The sequence below is a fragment of the Marmota marmota genome, unplaced genomic scaffold (assembly GCF_001458135.2).
Source record: "Marmota marmota marmota unplaced genomic scaffold, marMar, whole genome shotgun sequence".
NCBI lineage: Eukaryota > Metazoa > Chordata > Mammalia > Rodentia > Sciuridae > Marmota > Marmota marmota.
Genome location: NW_025999842.1, coordinates 44,858,149 through 44,879,354, shown reverse-complemented (window position 1 = coordinate 44,879,354; position 21,206 = coordinate 44,858,149). Strand labels below are relative to the sequence as shown.

The 21,206-nt window shown below is 34.5% G+C and overlaps 1 protein-coding gene and 1 long non-coding RNA gene across 2 annotated transcripts in view; one reads left to right on the top strand and one right to left on the bottom strand.

The window, feature by feature from the left end:
* The window catches only part of LOC125615025, a 34,991-nt gene extending 25,085 nt beyond the window's left edge, over positions 1 to 9,906 (bottom strand). The window contains exons 1-2 of the long non-coding RNA XR_007345592.1: positions 9,770 to 9,906; positions 6,813 to 7,020 (exon numbers count right to left, since the gene is read on the bottom strand). This is a non-coding gene — a long non-coding RNA (uncharacterized LOC125615025). The remainder of the gene's footprint in view (positions 1 to 6,812; positions 7,021 to 9,769) is intronic.
* On the top strand, positions 8,862 to 20,461 carry LOC107155245 (protein LEG1 homolog). The gene is made up of 6 exons (XM_015501095.2): positions 8,862 to 9,232; positions 10,165 to 10,251; positions 12,391 to 12,575; positions 13,041 to 13,177; positions 17,456 to 17,694; positions 20,286 to 20,461. Exons 1-6 carry the CDS (start codon positions 8,917 to 8,919, stop codon positions 20,390 to 20,392), a joined length of 1,071 nt encoding a protein of 356 aa, XP_015356581.1. The 5' UTR covers positions 8,862 to 8,916; the 3' UTR covers positions 20,393 to 20,461.
* Positions 20,462 to 21,206: the final 745 nt, after the last annotated feature.

The window sequence follows — 21,206 nt, the reverse complement described above, 5'->3', positions numbered from 1 at the left end:
AGTCTATTGGCTTTTGCCATATATTGCCGCAGTCCAGCTGCAGCAAAATAACCGGGGGGTGACGAATAACTTGTGTACGTTGATACAGCAGGAGTAGGAGCCGTTTATTGTAGGACAGGAGCAGTATTTATACATTCCACACAGCTTATCTAATTAGCATAAACTAGATACATCAGTCAACCAATCAGGAATCTCTACACTTAATGGCTCGCTTTTGTTACTTCTCAAACCACTCCCTCTGGCATTTTGCCAGGCACCATCCAGACTTGTTTACGAACTTTAACATTCCCCTGACAAAATGCCAGGTGTTATTTTGACTTATTTACAGACTCTAACAATATATTATCAATTCTTAAAAAAAATAGATTAATAAAAGGATGATTATACTTCTCTGGCCTATTCAGAACAGGGGGCACTGAATTCTATTTTTTAAAAAATATCTTATGTATAATTTCTTCTGTTAACACAATTCCTCAAACCGACATTTGCTTTCTTTGTATTTCTGGCACATACCAATTAACTACATATCACACCCTTTTGAGATGGTGAGAGTTTCTGCCTTTTAGGATGATTTCTCCAGAGATCTGATGTGTATAGGTTATTTACCGTTGTGTTGAAAACTCCATTTCAAATAGCACTGATCTTTAATCATTAAAATCATCTACTATATCCTCAAAAGTACTTGATTACTCTTAACATGCAAAGTGTTTTACTAAGTGCTTTAACTTCCCCCAACCTTCTCATAAGTGCTACTTTCCAGCAATATTGGTATAGTCTCATTAAAGAGAGCTTGGGTAATTTTAACACTACAAACTCTTGAATGTAGAGGACCTCGGCATTTGGATCATATGCAACCTAGGGACAGCAGAGCTGATATTTCTGCTTAGAAATCATTTCTAAGAACATTAATGTTAGATGATCTCATAGATGATAATCTCTAAGAGGCAGTTTTTTTGATAGTGATCATTCATGTGCTACTCAGAAATTGTCTCAATAATGGTATATCTCACATTCCATCTTGTTTTTCCTTTTTATTTCTTAACCAGGGATTGAACTCAGGGGTGCTTACACACTAAGCCACATACCCAGCCATTTTAAATTTTGAGACAGGGTCTCACTAAGTTGTTTAGGGCTTTGTAAATTGCTGAAGCTGACTTTGAACTTGCAATTTTCAATCCTCCTGCCTTAGCCTCCCTAACCAGTGGGATTACAGGTGTATTACAACACCTGGTTAGTCATTTTTGTTTGTTTGTTTCTTACCAATTTATCCCACTATGCCAGGCTGCAGAAAGTAGGTCAGCCAGGAGAAAAAAAAAAAAACCCAACTCCATGGGCATCAGGACTATGGCTTAAAAGGGGAGATATGCTAGAGGAAACTCCTGGGATGGTCTTCTATCTCCATGTGTGTGGGGGTGGCAGTTATTGTAGGTATTGAGGGGCTATCATGTGATTACATGAATGCCCTTCTACATAGAGGGAACATTGTTGCTTGTTAACTGCATTATGATTAAAAATAAAGGAACAGGAACGGTCCCGGTAAAATTATAGCAGCTGTGGGGCAGCGCCTGCTCATGGTCATATAGAGTACAGAGGATGCTGAACTTCGGTATCATGCCAAGTACCTATACCTTGCTCCCATCTACCTTCCAGTTCCCTTCCTGGAGAGGTCACAGCTAAGTGAGGCAAAAGGGGTAGGGCTCTCCAGGAGGCCACACACCTGCTCTCACAGTCATTAATTGGTTGGGGCATAATACCTGTGGCCACCCTCTGCTTCTCTCTTACCTCTTTCTGGAAACTGATGGCCATGGTGGAGGCTTAGGCCCTCGCTAATTGGTCATGGGAGAGATGATGGCAGCAATTGCAGAGAAGTGGATGGTGCAGACTGGGGCCACTGGGAATGGGAAAGAGAAAGCCCAGCACTCCTACATGTTAATAGCCACATACATGGCTCTTTCTGCTGTTTCTGCTTCAACCCAAGGGGAAAACAAAGCACAAACACACATAATCAAGATAATGAGAAAGTTGTCATTGCCATTCTGTGTGGGGTTAAAAAATATCTCAGTTGTTACTATGACACTGTAGGAGAAACACTTTAATGAGTTCAAATGAAATGTATTTTTGTGGATACTAAATCTAAAGACAATGAACTATAAATCTCTGAGTCTATTTCCCACCTAGAAAAAAGGTACTCAAACAATGGTGATGCATCTTCAAGAGAGAGGATGGACTGTCAATAACTCCGAATTGCAAAGGTGGGGCTATGTATCAAACAATTGGGGATTGTTTGTTTATGTATAACTATAATGGTGCCCACTGCTCTTATAAAGTACAAGCTTTCCCTACCCTGAATAATCTCAACCATTTGCAAACTTTGGAATCTTTAAGGTACTAGTGTCCCTTCATTTCATATTTAGCACAGATATTAAGACTATCTTGCCATTTTATAAAAAATGAAGCCAATGGAGGCTGGGAATCTAAACGAATTGAGGACATTGCCCAAGCAAAAGTAGCTGAAAGCAAGTACAAGCCTTAATCACATTTGTCCAAGAACAGCTCTATGAATTTGATGTTTCTAGCTACCCTGACAAGTTTAAGTGGAGTAGATGGCAGTGGAAAGGCAACAAGCAAATTCCCATAGGATGGGGTCATAAAAGTTACATGCAGGAGTCAGGCCAGGGGCCTGTACCAAGGAGATGAAGAATGAATACCCTCCAGGTAAGCAAGCAAACTGGATTTTTATTGAAAAAAAAAAAAAAAAGCTCAAAGCTCCCATACAGTGCCTGAGAGTAATAAGAATGCCACCCATGAGGGTCAACTGTCCCACTTTTATTTGCAGAAAAATGGAACTGGTTGATTTTTAAAATCATTCATTGGGACTTGAGTCTTAGGACTTTGGTGTTATGTAATTGGAGCCTGCTACTGGGGTTTGCTGATTGATCAGTGCCTTGAACCTCCAGGCTGACTGGGCAACTCTAATTTCCTGGTATTGTTTGTTTCTGTGGTCCTGAGCCCAGGGTCATTCGAACTCAGATAAGGAAGAGGAGGAGAAGAGCACCTGCCTGGGCCAGTTTTCTCTGCCTAACTGCCTAGCACTTCACCTTACCTGAGTTACAGCTATGGAAAGGAGCAGAAATACAACATAGTACCTTAAAAAGTGATGGTTCCCTTTTTGCTACATATTTGGCACTATAACAAGTGCAGATTACCACTAATGCTGTTTGTTCTATACTGGAGTGACACACATCTTCCTATCATAGGATGGTTGTGGGATATTTTTAAGCAGCAACTGAATCAACACAAGCAGACATATTGGCCAATTGGTGTGTGCATTTATAGCAAAGGAGCACACTGACTTGCAGCCCTTTAAATGCAGTTACACACTATTCTAGCACTAATCATTCTAGGACTTTACCAGTAAAGAAAAGGAAGTACTAGATGATATTGTAGCACTCATCTGTCTACCCAATGCAAGGGGGAAGGCTGAGAGATACCAGAACTTCAAATGCTTTGCAGTACATATGGCACCCTTATTGACTTATGCAATGACAAGGTGCACAATTTACTGGATAGAGGCAACCCCCCATTTGGACAGAAGTGACCATTTAACCTGCTACTGCCACCTGTGATTGCATTCAGGGACTGAATGGAGGAGTCAATGGACTGAGCTATGGGCTCTACAAATGGTACTTGCCAATGAAATAAATTCCCCTGCTGTGTATATTGTCAGTTCTTCTGTCTATAAGGGATTTGATTGTACAGATCAGTGACTGGACCACTAAAAAGTGGGCCATAAAACATCAGTCCTAATAGAGATCAAAAGTCTGGAAAGATATTGGGAAATGATTGTCACTTCTGGAACTGCCTGTGTATCATGTGGTTACAGTTCTCTGACAGGCAATCAAAAAGCAGATAAACTAGCTGAAGTTGAATGTCTGGAAAATGTGCCAGCTGAAGACTTGGGTGCTTGGCTATATAATGAAAAAGGGATTTAAGAGAAAGAAAGCTCTCTGGTCCATAACGAAGAAGTGGGATTCCCACTAAGATCATCAGACATTGTACATATATGTGATGAGGTTATAGCTGGAGGGAGACTGCTTGCAGAATTATGGCAATTTGATATCATCAGAGCCTTTCCCCTACTGGAGGGCTGCAAGCTCATCCTTAACAAGTGCAGATATCTACCCACACTAGACTACTACAGAAATACTCTTGGAAAAAGGCCACACAGAAGGCAACCATACTTCAAATGCTTTGCACTGCATGTGAAACCTCTACTGACATATATAATGACATGTGACACAATTTGCTGTTCACATTATGCACAAATAGAATTTGGACATGTATTTTCATTTCCTTTTACCCTATAACCTAACTGTAGGAGGAATAATTGAATGAATGAGTGAATGAATGGATGAATGACCCATTAAAACAACAACTAAAGATGAAAGAAAAATCCTTCGTAATGTGGGCAAAGCAGCTGTGGATGGCTACATGGCCATCAAAACCTTGAATTAGTATGACAACACACACCCCAGTGCCTACCAAATGTTCATGCTAAGACTTGATAACACCATGTGGATTCAAATAGTAGTACTAAAGAAGACTTTGCATTCCATGAATGGAAAAACAAAATAATTTGATATTGCTGCTGATGCAGGACACAATCCAGAGGACTCATATAGTATATTGACTATGGGAATGGCAAAAAAAGGCCTTGATGGTATTTGTTCCTAGGTCCATGTGGGGAAAGACTAAAATAAGACATAGAAATACAAGTAATAATTATATGATCGCCCTTCCCTAATAAAATCACTAACCCAGGGCCATTATTCTCTAAAGGAGAATATATCATTTTATTGTGGTCTGTAACAACCCCACAATTATTATACTCTTTGCCCAAACCATAGGGTCAAACAGGGCAGAAAATGTGGTTTACATATTTTGTATATGGATGGGGCCACAGGCTAGTATTGTTATCACTGGAAATTATCAGGTCACTTGTGTCTTGCTGTGTAATAATTATTAATATATTTAAGATATTTTAGAGCCAATCTAGTTGCAGAAATTGTGGATGCTGTTACATAAATGAAGATCAAAATGGATTTTTGGATGTTTAATGAGCTCCCTTTGTCATCCTCTACCTGTCTCCTGTGGCATCTAACATCAGATGCCTTGGTGCAATGGAAGAGACTGTGAAGGTGGAGTAACAGCTGCCTCTCATGGACACAGTCGACTTACTCTACTATTCTTAAACATAAATTCACAATCTTTTCAGAACACCAAGATCATGACTTCTGCTTGGAACAAAAACAAATGAACACGGCCAAGCCTTTGCTTGAGTACACTGTATTGGATGGGATGAGTTGGCTAAGTAAAATACAGATAAAAGTGAGAAGGAAAGTCTCTGAAAGTAACACTTTTCTACTCTCTGTAACTATGGGCTGGACCCCATCAAACAATGCAATCTAATCATTATACTTAAAGATACTACCTGCATAGGATGGAAAAGTCAACTGCACCTGGAGATGGTTATGAACAAATACACCCCTGGATGGATATACTTGCTTATAACTGGATTGTCCAATGCTCTTGGGAAGAACTTACATACCAGCTTTCATACTTCCCACTTTGTCTATGACACCTACTAAAGAGAGACATAGTGAAAGGCAAAGGCATAGAGTAACTCAAGCTGCCTGGTGATTTTACCCACTTGCTATAATGTTCCCTCAGTCAGAAAGAATACATGTTGAATTCCAAGTGGAAGCTTCAGCTAAACACACTGTTGCTGCCTTAAATAATATTCAAAAATCACTAACTTTGCTTAAAGAAGAAACCACCAAAAGTGAAAATTGGTACATCAGAACAGAATGATGTTAGATATGCTGATTAGAGAATGGAGAGATACATATTCCTTCACTAAAACAGAATGTTGTTTCTATATAAACTTAATGTTGATACTATTTATGTTTTATTCAGTCTGGTTGCTCTTGTAACATGGCTTATATAGTTTATTGCTCTTTGTACTGTTGTTATGGGATTTGGTTAGCATGTACACATTGATGTGACACCCAGGAGGCATCACAGAAGATGGGTGCAGCATAAAATGCAAAGGAATTTAGGCACATGGCAGGTAGAGTGTGTTATCCCTGCAGAAAAGGAGGACAATAAAACACTATGTCCAGCCGGATGCGGTGGCACACTCCTGTAATCCTAGCGGTTCAGGAGACTGAGGAAGGAGGATTGCAAGCTCAAATCCAACTTCAGCAACAGCGAGGCACTAAACAACTCCATGAGACCCTGTCTCTAAATGGAATACAAAAAAGGGCTGGGGATGTGGCTTAGTGGTCAAGAGCCCCTGGCTCAATCCCTGGTACTCCTCCCAAAAACTAAAACAAAACAAAACAAAAAAACCCACTATGTCCTGAAGTGCCCATCTCTGTACTTGAGAAACTATTCAAGTAAAGAGAACAAGAAGTGTAAGTCTGGGTCAGAATGTCCAGATACATATAAGGAAGGACTCTGACTTTCTCTCCTGTATACTAGGAATTAGGGCAAGTTAATTTTATCAAGTAGAAAGTTGCTTTATTAAATGCCCATCATGTTCCTTGGGATGCTGTTTATACGGCTGGACAAAGCAAGCTAAGCTAATGTCCCTACTTTTGTAATATAGTTACCTAATCTATAAAAACTGCCCCCAGGAAGCAGGAGAGGAAAGTGGTTGTCCAGCTGGCCACCATGCAACAAAATATTTCATTTCATTTTATCTTTTAATCTATCCCAATAGCTACAGGTGCTATATTTTGGTGACATACCTGAGACAACGTGTGAAATGGAGGTGCACCTGTCCAGTCCATTGCCTCTGAACTTTCTGGTAAACACCTCTCAAGCTCATCCCACTGGATCTTTCCAGTAAGCAGTTCTCAATAAACTTACATCTCACATCCGATCTCTGGATATCTTCTTTGGGTTCTCAGAAAACTTTCCCACTCCCCTAGCACCACTGGGATGTGGAGTGTGTGCCTGTATGTAAAGAAAATATAACAAAATATATGGTATTATTCTCTCTGTTTAGAATTTCCCCCCTCCTTTTTCCATTTTTCCTGAATGGGTCAGTATTATTCACAAAGAAGAAATGCTCTGTTGTGATTCATTAAGTTTATTAGATTGCCTTTTTGCTATTAAAATAACTTAGAAGTTCCTATCTAAATTTAATATGCTTCAATAATGACCTTTCAAGAATTTTTGTTTGTTTTGTTTTTCATATTTCCAGAATAATTTTAATGATAGTAGTAGGTTGACTTAGTTGAAAGAATAGAGAGCTGGGCTTAAAATTTTTGTGATCTTGTTTCAGCTGTGAAATTTATGAAGTTTTGGGTCCCTGGTCAAATCAACTGCCATGCCTTCATTTACTTGTCGGTGAAATAAACTTTGTGTCATTCATGAACTCTTAAATCATTATCAGCGTATGCGTTTTTATTTGATTACATTAAATTTTTCAAAGTTTTTGACTGGAATATTTTGTTTTAAATTTGAGATCATTTTAGATTTACAAATGAGTAGCAAAGTGATTGCTGAAAATTCCTGTATAATTTTCACCTAGGTGCCCTCATGTGTTATAACTATGGTAGAAGTATTAAAACTAAGAAATTAATATTAATATGATACAACAGAATAATCCATAGACTTCATTTGGATTTTCTCAATTTCTCCTGCTAGTGTCCCTTTTGTGGTCTCGAATCCAAGCAGAGGATACATAATATCAAATATCACTTATTAAATTTGGATTTTTAGCTGTTTTCTCATGATCAGACTGAATTAATGAATCTTCAGAAAGAATATACTGAAGGTGAAGTGCTCTGTAACATGATATCAATACAACTTGTTGTCGGCTTTAATCAGTTGACTCTGAGGTGTGTAACTTCTGTATTACCTACACAATAACCTGTGAGTTATTATGTTTTATATCTATCTTTTAGAAATAGATACAGCTTATAGCCTGGCATGTTGGAGCACACCTGTAATTCCTGTGGCTTGGGAGGCTGAAACAGGAGGATCACCAGTCCAAAGCCAGTCTCAGCAAAAGCAAGGTGCTAAGCAATTCAGTGAGACCCTGTCTCAAAATAAAATACAAAATTGTGCTGGGGATGTGGCTGAGTGCCCCTGAGTTCAATCCCTGGTACTCCCATACCCCCCCCCCAAAAAAAAATAAAAATAAAAAGGAAATAAAAGAAAAGAAATGCAAACAGTTTATATCCTGTGTAAACCCCAGTCAATGGTACTTAAATCTTTTGTTTTGGCTCTACTGTTTTTATAATCTTTCAAATGGTGGTAGAAATGTATTTCTCATAGAATTATTGCAAGATTACATATAACAATGATTTAAAAGGGCCTTTCAAGAAAGAAAGAAAGAAAGAAAATGTATTAATATATGATATTAAATATAGAGTTTAATTTTATCTTTTAATCTATCCAAGGCAAAACTTATTTGATTTCTTTCTCTTTGTTTTTGTTTTTTGTTTTGTTTTGGCTGATCATTGTCAAATGGGAGACAGTCTTTGCAAAATATTTAAAGTACTAATTTGGGTTGAATAAATACTTACAGCATTATTTTGGAAAACTTGACCACGTTTAATTTAAACTATGAGAAATAATTGACCATTTGACTATTTGCAGTAAATATTCTATTCAAATTACTTCCTGGAAGCATTTTGAAATAGCCTTCAACCATTTTAGTTACTAAATATACGTTGGAAGATGCCCATTTATTTGCGAATTAGTTACATAAGTGCACTTTGATCAGCTTACTGTCTGATCAGAGATTTGTTCTTGAATTGGCAGAGGGATTGTTTGACTTTCACTTGCTATATAATTTGCTCTCATTTGAGACTTACGCTTAATCCCAAAGGCAGTGAGAAGATGTGGTCTGCTTTGGTGATCCCTACTTTTCTATTCCTTAGCTGCTTTTCTGTGGGATCAGCCCAAATTCCAGGGTCAGTCACACATGGAAATGACAGATACCCTCCTTTTTGGGACCAGATTAATGGGGACATAGCAGAATTTCCAGTACAGGATAATAAAATAATCATTGATCTCTGGAAGTATAAGGATCGACTGCAAATATATAAAATCCTTATAAGAGAATCAAACAAATATTTTGTTCAATTTGGAAAAAATGATACAGGCAACGTGCTGTGGGGACTCACCTTACTTTATGGAAAGCTATATAAAACAGGTATGTATATTTTAATTATTTCCAATAAATTTCGCATCTTTCTTTCTTCATTACTAAGAGTTTTAAGGTGTTTAAGACCAAGGGTGAAATTTTATACAAAATAAAGGAAACAATATACTTTCTCTGAAAAGCCTGGGTTTTGCCTCATATAATATTAATGGAAAGAGAAGCTAAGACATCACACTCAGTATTGAATTCCTTTGGAAAGAAAATAGGGAAGATCATTACTAGTGAATAAACTACTCACTTCTTGTACTGAAACAACTAGGTTGGGAAAACCAAGCAGAGATTAGATGCTTCAATGTGGAACTCAGCATTTTTAGAAAGTTCTTTTTTTTTTCTTCCTCTAAGAGCATTTTTCTACCTAGCATAACTTCTCTCTAATCCTTAGACCAGTTTTCTTATTACTGAGTTTGCCTAACTGAACTGTAATATGTTTCCTGAAATTATATTTCAAATCTGTCTTCTGTGGACGTGACCAGACCCCTAAGAAACTCAATCTGAGCTCAGAAAGAAAGAAGTATTAGAATGTCATACCTTGATGCAGAAAATCACTTCTTGTACAGTTAATTATTTTAGGAAGTTCTTAGTTTATTTAGGAAGAACCAGTTGACTCAGAGGCTGCCTTGGAAGTGAAATGTTCTGTTGGTTCTGCTTAGTCAAGAGAGACTTTTACAGACTTGATGTCTTTGAAAATCTTCCAACACTCAAAAGTACGTGTAAATAAATGAGGTACTATGGATAACATCACCAGCAAGAATTAATCCTCCTTTCTCCTCCTCCTCCTCCTCCTTCTTTTTAAAATTAATTAATTTATTTATTTTTGTTCAAGGAACCTGTGTATCTTTTCACCTCTTTTTCATGATTCTCTATTATAAAGTTTAAACTTCATTTTAGAGGGTTTTTAAAAATCTACTCTGTTTATTTTGTAGGTCGATTTGTCAAGCCTTCTAATAGTTCAGTCTGTGCATATGAAGGTGAATTCCCTGGCTGTATATCAATTGACAGTGGCTGGGGAGGTAAGTGTTATGCCCCATGATCCTTTATGATCTGTGGCCATGAGGCTTATTCTATTTTTATATCATACAGGATGAGTTAGGTGAATCCTGACATTTCCTTTGTAACAATATGCAGTTTTCTCTCTAATCTCCCTAGGGATTAATCAGTTCTAATGAGAAAAAAATAATAGAAAAGATAACTCTTACGATGGTCATTTCTAAATTATAATATATAACATATTATTATGCTTAGTTATATATTAAAGAATACAGACTTCTGATGTTTCTGATGCTTTTTCCACATACTCTCAGCTCCTTTCCCAATTATACAATTTATTTCACACTGAACTATACTCTAGAACTTTACCAAAGCCCCTTCAGAGAATTATTTTAATTCAATATTTACCATATTACTATTCCTATAATATAGATCATCAAATAGAATGTAAAAGAAGTTGAGTAATTTGTTTCTTTGTATAAAGACAGTAATAGATCCCAATCATCCTTCTACCTCTAAAGTCTATTTTATAATTGCTGTGACAGCTTGCCTTCCTAAACCCCTAATCTGCAAGAAAGAATTAAAAAAAAAATAACTTGATAGTGATTTCACATTTGCAACTGTAAGATTTTTTCAGTCCTTCTGGTAGAATTTTACTATAGGCTAGTTGTAATGTATATGTAGATTCTCCAAGGTTCATTCCCAAATAAAATCCACTAAAGACAAAATTTTTAAAAGTGAATCTTATAAATGCACATTTCAAAAGGATGGTCACACTTTGTAATTAATAGAGGTCTTTTAGGTCTATTACAGACAAATCAAAGTAAGGATTTTATTAGCAATTATTCAGTTGTGATGATTCATGTTAAAGTATAAATAAGTGGAATAAAATTATCGAGCATATCAGGCTTTGAATAATGAAGAAATAACTTATCATCCACATGACAGAAGAATATTCCTTGCAATCCTTTGTCCATGACTTGTTTTTGCCCTCATGTTTTGTGTCATATTTATCTTTGCTTCTCATTATCAATCATATCGACAACCAAAACTATTCTCTGGTTGTTAAGCAGAAACTTAACAACCAGAGGATGTACTACACTGACAGAAGGGATTGAATCATACCTGTGACCACAGAAGTCCCTCTGAGAAATCGGTTTATGATAAACCCAGGCCTGGAAGCTGATAGAGTCCTATTACACAAGGTGAACACAGGAACTCAGAAATAGATAAACAATCCAAACAGAGAAATTGCTCACTCTTTGTGTAGGAGTCTAAGAGTGAGCCCTTGGTTGAAATGAGTTAGCCTTAAGAATCTAAAGAAATATATTGAATTAAAGTTAAGGAAATGTCCAGCAGGTTGGATAGAAAGGAAATAAGAAATAAGCCAATCCCAAAAAACCAAAGCCCCCAATTTTTTTTCTGATACATGGATGCTAATTCACAATAAGGGGAGGAGGTTTGCTAGGGAAGAATAGAGGCACTTGTATTAGGCAGAGGGGAGTGAAGGGAGGGGAAGAGGTATGGAGAAGGAAGGATAATAGAATGAATTGGACTTCATTACCCTATGCACATGTATGAATTACATGACCAGTGTGATTCTGCAACATGTATAACCAGAAGAATGAGAAGTTATACTTTATTTATACTACTGTCGTGCATAACTAATTAGAACATATTTTAAATTTTTTTTAAAAGAAACATGGATATCACAAAGAACTAAAAGGAGGGTGGGAAACAAATAAATTCAAAACTTCTTCCTCAATTTAGGCAAAGAGTTTCCACAAGTTATAAGTATTAAATATTATGTACATACATATATACACCAACTGAGGGAAATATTTTCCTTTGCCACATCTTTTTTATATGCTTCCTGTCTGAGGAGGAAATATACAACATCTATATTTGGGAAATTGGTTTAATTAGGGAGATTTATGTATATTTGTAACTATGTGCACCAACAATCCCCCAGCATGAAAGATTTCCTGACTATGATTAACCCTAATTTCTTTCAATCTTTTGTATTTCTTAGAGAACAAATTCCAATACAATAGTTTGTGGAATAAACTGACGGAGTTACATAGGCAGAGCCATAGTCCTTTCTCTAGTTCTTCTCTTGAATAGATATTAATTCTAGACACCTTTCTTCTATTACTTTGTAGGCTTTAATTTCTATGTGCTTACGATATATTTTCTTGCTGCAATTGAATCTGGGTTTTTGAGAAATATATCACAGGAGATAGTGTTTCTATCTCCAGAAGAACACAGGTCTTACTTCTGTTATTCTATTGAGGAATGTCGTGCATCCTTCCCACAAGCTATGGATACAGCCAAAAAGTTTTACCAGGTAAAAGAATGCAGTGATTTTTTTTTTTCTGAGTTGCATGAATAAAGACAGTAAACATCTTTCATTAGATTTACGGTTTTAAAATTTACTAAACATTTACAATTATTAGTATAGAATGACATCCCTTTCTGGAAATATTCTTCTTGGTATCTTAAAATGATACTAAATGGAAAAGTAGCAATAAGCTAGTATAACTTTATTTTTAAAAGTGTTTTTCAGTAAAATTGATATAAAAATAAGTATCAAATTATAATTTTTATAAGCAAATTGGCATAAATCTTTGTGTAAAGAAAATGATAAGTTAATGCCATTTTCAATTGTTAAATTTTCTTTTGATAATAAATCTATGTCTAGACAATCATCTAGTCTAGTATTTCTCAGTGGGGAGTTTATGAGCAGAGTGATTAAATTTATTTTAATTTGGCTTTGAATTCTATTCACAATTGATCATATTTTTTTCTGAAGTATTTGCAGTCCAGGAAGATATTGTCCATTGTTGGAGGTACTCCTGTGTACAACACTGATAAAGACACAGCAATACTTTACATGTGGGATGCCCATCAAGCCCTCATTGACATTGGAAAACCAATGTTCAATGACATGTAAGATAATTACCTTCTGTGATACAATTAAATATCAGTTTCTTTCTAGTTTGTACTGTATAATATGTATGGTGTTTGCTTTTTCCCCTTAAATATACAGTTTTCATATTTTCCAGAATGTTTAGAAAATAGCTTTACCATTTTTATCTGCAACTCAAATTACAGTCATTTCATCCACCAGAGAAGAATAAAAGGATCTTGTATGTATTCACTTCTTTCAGAACGAAGTTTCATGGTATTCTCTGACAATATTGTTCATATTAAAATAGTTCTTATGTCTGAATCAGTCAGCTTTTCATCATTGCAATCAAAATACCTGACAAGAATAACTTAGAGGAGGAAAAGTTTATTTGGGGGTCATGGTTTCATAGGTCCCAGTTTATGATTGACTGACTCTGTTGCTCTGACCTTGAGATGAGGCAGAACATTATGGTGGAAGGGCATGGTGGAAAGGCATGGTGGAGAAAAACTGCTTAGCTCATTGCAGCTAGAAAGCAGAGGGGGAGGGGTGGGAGAGAGAGCAGAAGGAAGAGATAGACAGGTGTAAACTAGGCCATGTCCCCAGTGACCTGCTTCCTTCAACCACACCCACGAGCCTACAATTATCCCCATTAGTCCATGCCTTATTAGCAAAGTTGTGCCATTTCACGTAAATAATATTTTTCCATTTATTTTGCTACTTGTATATGTACAAATACAAGTGATTTTTTTTGGATAATTTAATATCTGAGAATCTTGCTATCTTCACTTATTACTTTCTAATAGGTTAGAAGTTTTTTTTCATATTCTACACATATAAATTACTATGTAAATATTGGGAATTTATTCCTTTAAAATTGTGATGCTTAATTTTATTGTCTAATTGCATTGCTGTACAATGTTGAATAAAAGCGGTAAAATTAGGATAAGAATTATGATAGATAATTTTTGTCTGATAACATCTGTTCTTCGACTCTTAGCTTGCTATTTTTGCTTATCAATAGACATTGAATCACTACATAATTTTTGCAGATATTTAGAAAATCATGTGACTTTTTTCTTCATTTTTTGGTTAATGTGAAAAATAGATTGGCTTCAGATGACATATTCATCTTTCACCTCTGGAATAAATCAAATTGCCATAATATGGTTATTTATTTATCTGTTATTTCATCTGATAAACTGAAATAGTTAATTTTTTATCTACACTCTTCAGCAAGATTTTCTGGATATTTTCTTTTCCTATTTTGTCTAACTTTGACTATAAAGAGATATGCTGGCTCAGAGAATGAGTTGTAAACTACCTCTAGAAGATTTTCTGTAAAATTGGTATAATTTCTTTCTCACATTTTATCTAAGAATGATTTTTCACTTCTAGAATTCTATTTGAGGCTTATATTTTATTTCATTAACTTTTCTCCTAACTGTAATTTTGCCTTTTTCAGCTAATTTGTTTTCATTTGTTATTTTTACTCACATCAAGAAATGAAAATGTAGAAGCTGGGGTTATGGCTCAGCGGTAGAGTGCCCACCTTGCATGTGTAAGGCCCTGGGTTCGATCCTCAATACCACATAAAAATAAATAAATAAAAGTTATTTTAAAAAAGAAATGAAATTGTAGATAATTCAGATGCATTGAGTATAGCTTTCTTTTAGATATGATTTTACCTATATCCCACAAATTTTAGTATGTCATGTTTTCATTACATTTAATAAATGTTATTTTCTAATTTTTATTGTGAATTTTTCTTCAACCTAGTTTCAGTGTATTACTTTATTTCCAAATATATAAAGTATGTGAAGTTTCCTGGGGTTTTTGTTGTTGTTATGAATCTTTTGTGATGTAAAAAAAATAATTTTGTATGATGTTAATCCATTGTGATTTGTTGAGTCTTGGTTTTTGGAGCAACAAATTTAGAAATTTCCCATATGTACTCCAATGAAGTAGGTGTCTATAAGTCACTTATATTCATGCTTTGCTCTTTGTTAAGTTTGATATTCTGAAGGAGGTAAATATAGAGACTTCACTATTTGTGAAAAGGGCAAGGTGTACAATTGTAGTAATTTAACTTGATAAATATTATTACAAATAATTATTTTAAAAAGTAACATTTGTTTAGCAGCACCTGAATTATATTTTTTCCCATTCCTCTATATTTCATTTGACATCTCTAAATCATCTTCTAGTATATTGTTTTTTTCTCCTTAGAAGTCCTTTTAGAAATTGCTTTCTTTCAGATTTCTGATCACAAATACCCTCAATTTGTTTATCTAAAATTTTGTGATTTTTGCTTTTATTTCTGAAGAATATTTTAATTAGTTATATAACTCAATTTTATAAATTTGTGTATTCATGTATAAATATGTATATTACATATGCATATATATTTAACTACATTTTCTATTAGGAAGTTTTTTTCTAGGTTACTTCTTATGTCCACTTTTAAAATCTAAAGCTAACTTTCTATTGATTATTTTTAGACTTTTTTTTGTCCAATTTTAAATGTTTACTTTCCCTTTTCTGTAATTTTACTTTTATATTCCTTGACATATTTTCTGTAATGAATCTGCTTGGAATTTGTAGCTGCTAGATTTGTAGCTGGGTATCTTCCATTAGTTTTGGAAAATTTTCAGTCACTTTCTTTTCCAATATTGATTTTATTGATTTGTAAAAATGCTCTTTTTAAGAAACTTCCTTAAATATAGATTAAACCTTTTGTTCTTGTACCACAGGAAATTTTCATGATTTTATGTACTTTCATTACTTTCATCTCTTTTTTCTATGTTATTTTTCTTTCTCATCATTTGATACATGATACAATGTTATTTTTTGTTTCATTCTGCCTGCTACATGTGCTCTGCTGTTAAATTCTTCCACTGAAATCTTAAGTTGTTATTATAAATTTACTATTGGAATTCCATTTGATTAAATTTTTATATAAGCTGTCTTCTAAAATTTATCAACTTACCCTTCATTATTATGTCTATTTTAAAGTCCACCCCTAATAGCTCCAATATATGTATCTCTTTTGCATCTTGTTATTCATGAATGCCCATGTATCTGTTTGTGTGTTTCCTCTTGCTTTTCAGATATTTATTTTCTTATTTACTCAGATATATTGGATGTGTGCTAGAAAATTCAATTGAAAATTGTAGGAAAAAATTTTGCCTATGGATGGTATTATTCCACTACAAGGAGAATTATTTTTGTGCCTGGTCCTAAATGAAATTTAGGAATATATATCAGGGCCTCTCCTATGTAATTAGTCATTAACTATAAGATTTCTTCTCCTAGTCTATGATTCTTCAGACTCTTCTCATCTTCTCAACATTTGCACAACAGTCTTCAAAGGCAAAAGAAGATGTGGATTAGAAAATGGATACACTCAAAAACATCTATTATTTTGAGTGGACAATATCCACATATATCATACTTACCACATGGCTTCCTTTCTTTTCTAAATTCCATTTTTTTAAATTTTTATTTATTTATTTTTTTACATGAACTCTATTATTATTATTATTTTGCATTACAATTCTAAATTCCATTTTTATAATTTCTCAAAATTTGTTGTCTCTCTGATATCATCAAACATATAGTTTTAATATTATATTTTATTAAATTTTTACAGTTACTTTTTGCAATAAAGAATTATCTTTCAATTTGTAACTTCAAAACTTTAAATGAAGTGGAATCAAAAGAAAGGTGGAACTGCTTATTACCCAAGTCACAACCAAGAAGTTACTTTGATACTATAGCAAATTCTGAATCCATTTCTTACTTTCCATAAATGAAAATATATTCTAACAAACTGAATTTAATAAGCATTAGTGTAAAATGTGCTTTTTGTTGGAAAATTCTAAGAAATTACTGTCAGATAACCCTCTGCTCATTATGTTAATTCATTTTACCCAGTCCCTGAGCTTCCTTCATTTATAGCAATTAATGCTCAAAGAAGTGAGTATGGTAGAAATTAACTATAGGAGAAATACAATGGGGAATGGAGAAGAATAAATCTTATGGAAGTTAAGAGAGGGATTGCTATATGTTATATTTTTCAAAATTATAATTCAAAATTTAGGCTTCTCTTTCTCTGTTCAAGAGATTGTTCAGCCAGGTAGAATACAGAAGATATTGTGGGGATTAACTCCCACATAGTGTGTTGTAGATTCTGGTGAGTAAACTGGTCAGTAAATTGCATACTAAATCTAAGGAACACAGGAAAAAACACATTTGGTCTTTTATTTGCATTTATAATAAAGTATTTTGTAACTCATGTTGCTAATTATCTCTTTTAGATTCCAATATTCTTCTGCAACTGAAAGAGACTTCACTTTCAATTTTCTACTTGCCATAGAATTTTGTGCAGCAGCAATATATCGCTCTTTCTTTGAAAGTTCAGCAGAATTTCTAGTGGGTTTCCCACATAGGCCACTCACAGATGAAGATGATCCAATTCTCCCAAGTGACTTCAACATACGAGAAAAAGCACTGATGTCCTCAGTTAAACTCATTTCTAACATAAATCAAATGACAGGTATGCTTATAAAATGTAATGCAATCAAAACTTGAATGACTCAAAGTCATATAAGAATTATTGGTTATCATTCTTTTAGTAAGCTGAATGTAATTATTGTAAAAAAAGTTAAGACCTCATACTAAGTAAAATAGATATATAAATGATCACAGTATATTTTCATTAATACACTAATATATTACTTTGATATAGCATATGGAAAAAGCACAGAGGGAGCTAACTCATTCCCCATATCACTAACAAAGTACGTTTTGTTTGTTCTAGGCTTTTCCATTTCCTCCATTTTTTAGGATAATTTCTGTCTTCAGCCTGATGCTCTTTTCACTCTTTCTGGATAAAACACCTGAGCAGTCTGTTTGCATTAATGCCAGTATGGTCATTGGTATATCTGGCCACGACCTAACTATCAAACATTAACTCTGAAACACTTGCCCTTACATTAACACTGGGAAATTTTCAGTTATGCATCTCATAGATATTTTACATTTTCTGTATCATACACTCATGCTCCTCTATAAGTTGTTTCTCCTAAAGTATGAAGTTCTTTCATTTTCAGTCTTTTCAGACTTTATTTTGTTCCCTCCTCTCTATTATCTGGATTTTTCTAGGGAAACTATCATTTCTCAAAAAGTTTCATTATTATTTCTCTATGTGATCTTAATTAGATTTTGGATAAATCATTCTCAATACATCATTTAGCTACTGCAGTAACAGCATTTCTAAAATCAATATCTTATATGCATCTTAAATTGTTTTTGTTATCCTAAAAGCATTCTGATTTTTGATTTAAGATTAAAATCCAGCAATCTGTGATAATCATACCCTGGTATTATTTCTCTGTACCTCTCCCTTGCCTCTGTAGCACCATACCCTTGCTGTCAGACTGGGTACACAGTTCCCAGGCATGGCATACTACCTATAATTATCCACCTCCCTGCATTCCTTCAGTGATGGACCCCTGCACCTCTTTTCAATTTCTCTAAAGGTTTACTTTCTCTGACCACAACTCTGACCATTCTGTTGACTAACCTGTCTGTACCAAGAATTGCATCCTTATCCCTTATTATATTAAAGTAGACTTTCCAGTATTACCCTTTCCATTGTGTACATCATATAATGACTAACTTGTTAGTTTCTTCCTGTGCACTGAACATATAATTATTTTGTCATTTTTACTCTGGTATCTAGGTTAAACACTAGATACCAGAGTAAAAATGGCTGAACGCTAACTGGCTGAACTGAAGGCAGATGCCCAAGTTCTGATCCATAATTGTAATACAGGAAAAAGGGAATACATAAGAGGTTGTTATCTCCATTTAGATCACAAGTCTACATCAGAGAGGGAAGGGTGGTTTTCCCAAAGAAAATGAGCATCTATAGATAGATAACTGTGGGAATCACTGTGAGTTGCACAGTTCCCTCATGTTTGGACTGATTAAAGGAGAGCTAATACGTCTTAAGCATGGAAGTGATATAATGTCTTAGGCTTAGAAGCTACAAAGACTAAAGATATTGGAGGGTAAATTGTAAGGGTCTGAATCTGGAGCTCTTGATAAGAGTCACAAGATTAATATGGCAATAGCTGTGGAAGTCAACATGACAAGACAGATTTCAATGGGGATGAAGATATCAGATCATTAACACTTGGCAATTGTATTTTACCAGGGGCATGGAAGATGACTCACTGATTTTTTATTTGTTCAGTTAGAGGAGTGTAAGTTAACGTTGTCCACCAAGATAGAGAATATAATGAGTAATAGAGATGGTTGAGGTGAAAGTAGAAAGACCAGGTATAGAGAAAGACAGTTATATATTTATTGAGCATCAGGTAAATATAATGAAAAAAAATCTTCATATATCGTTTCATTTAATGTCTATAACAATTATACAAAGTGGGTGATAAATATCCTTATTTTTGAGTTAAAAGTTTCATTGAAGATGAATAACTGCCCAAAGTCATACACCTTATATTAGATCTAAAACAGATTTAAACTAGAGGCTAGCTTGAATCCCTGAGGGAATATTTTTCACTATATAGTCATTTCTTCCTTAAAAATTTAAGCTATCAAATATTATATAAATATTATACATTTAAATATCAGCATGTTAGAATTAGAACTGGGTAGATGCATTAGCTGCAAACCATCTTTTCTTGCACTGACTCTAAGCCCAGGGTTATAAACTTGCCAGATATTGCTTAGTTTTATTGTCATTTGAATAATGAACAGTTACCTACTCTCCTTCCTTTTAGCAAAAGCTTTAAACCAGAAAACAAAACATTCTAAGCAGGGGTAAGAAGGGCATGGCTGTGGGCCTTAATTTTTAAAATTTAAAATAGCATAATCATACTTAGAAATTATCCTATATTGATTCCATATAATATGGTGGTTATAGCATTGTTTGATAATATTTTGTCAGATCCATTCCTTCACATTTTCTTGTTTCTATGCCAAATGTAATTGTCAGGTAGAGCTATAATGATATTCTATAAACCTTGTAATTTAAAAAAAACTTATTTTGTATATTTTGAGGTTTCTGAGTTGTATTCACATTTTTATTAACTGGAAGCACAAATGTTTCTATTTTCACAGGAGGTTCATTTTTAACAGTTTGGAAGAAGGCCATGAATGTTTCAAAAATAACTCAGTTTCTTGGACGACTCGTTATTAAAAATCTACTCTTAATACCTAATACTTAGTGGCTGGAACATGTTTCATTATGTTGGTCAATTCAATTCATAATAAAAAGCAATAAATTGTTAAATCAATATTCTATGAAAGTTCATCTGGTTCCTTCTAGTCCCTTGAAGTTTAAGAATTTCTGAATTTAGCCATAATCTCTCCACCCCATTTTAACTATACATCCGCTTGAAGCCTAGTTAATCCTAAAGAATGTCAGACTTACATATGAATATGCAAATATCTATATGTTTATGATAGGCAATACAACTTAAGGATTAAAATTTTTTATGTTTTTAAATTTGTGCATTATAATTATATATGTTAGTGGGATTCATTATGCCATATTCATTCATGCACAAAATATAATTTGATCACTCTCATTCCCTAGTGTCTTCACTTTCCCTCCCCTCTTCTCTTCCCTGATCAACTTGCTCTACTTATCTCCACTATTGTTGTTGTTTTAATTAATGCCATCTACACCTATATATAAAAACTGGAGCTGGGTGTGGTAGCACATTCCTATGTTCCCAGAGGCTCATGAGGCTGAGGCAGGAGAATCACAAGTTCAAAGTCAGTCTCAGCAAAAACGAGGTGCTAAGCAACTCAGTGAGACCCTGTCTTTTAAGTAAAATACAAAATAGGGCTGGGGATTTGGCTCAGTGGTGGGATGTCCCTGAGTTCAATCTGTGGTACCTTCCCCATGACCTCCCACAAAAAGAAAAAAAAAAACTGAACTTATTGTGATATATTTGTATATGAAATAGCATAATCTGGTAGATTTCATTCCCCAGTACTTTCCCGTGCCTTCCCTTTCATTCTCCCTCTCAATCC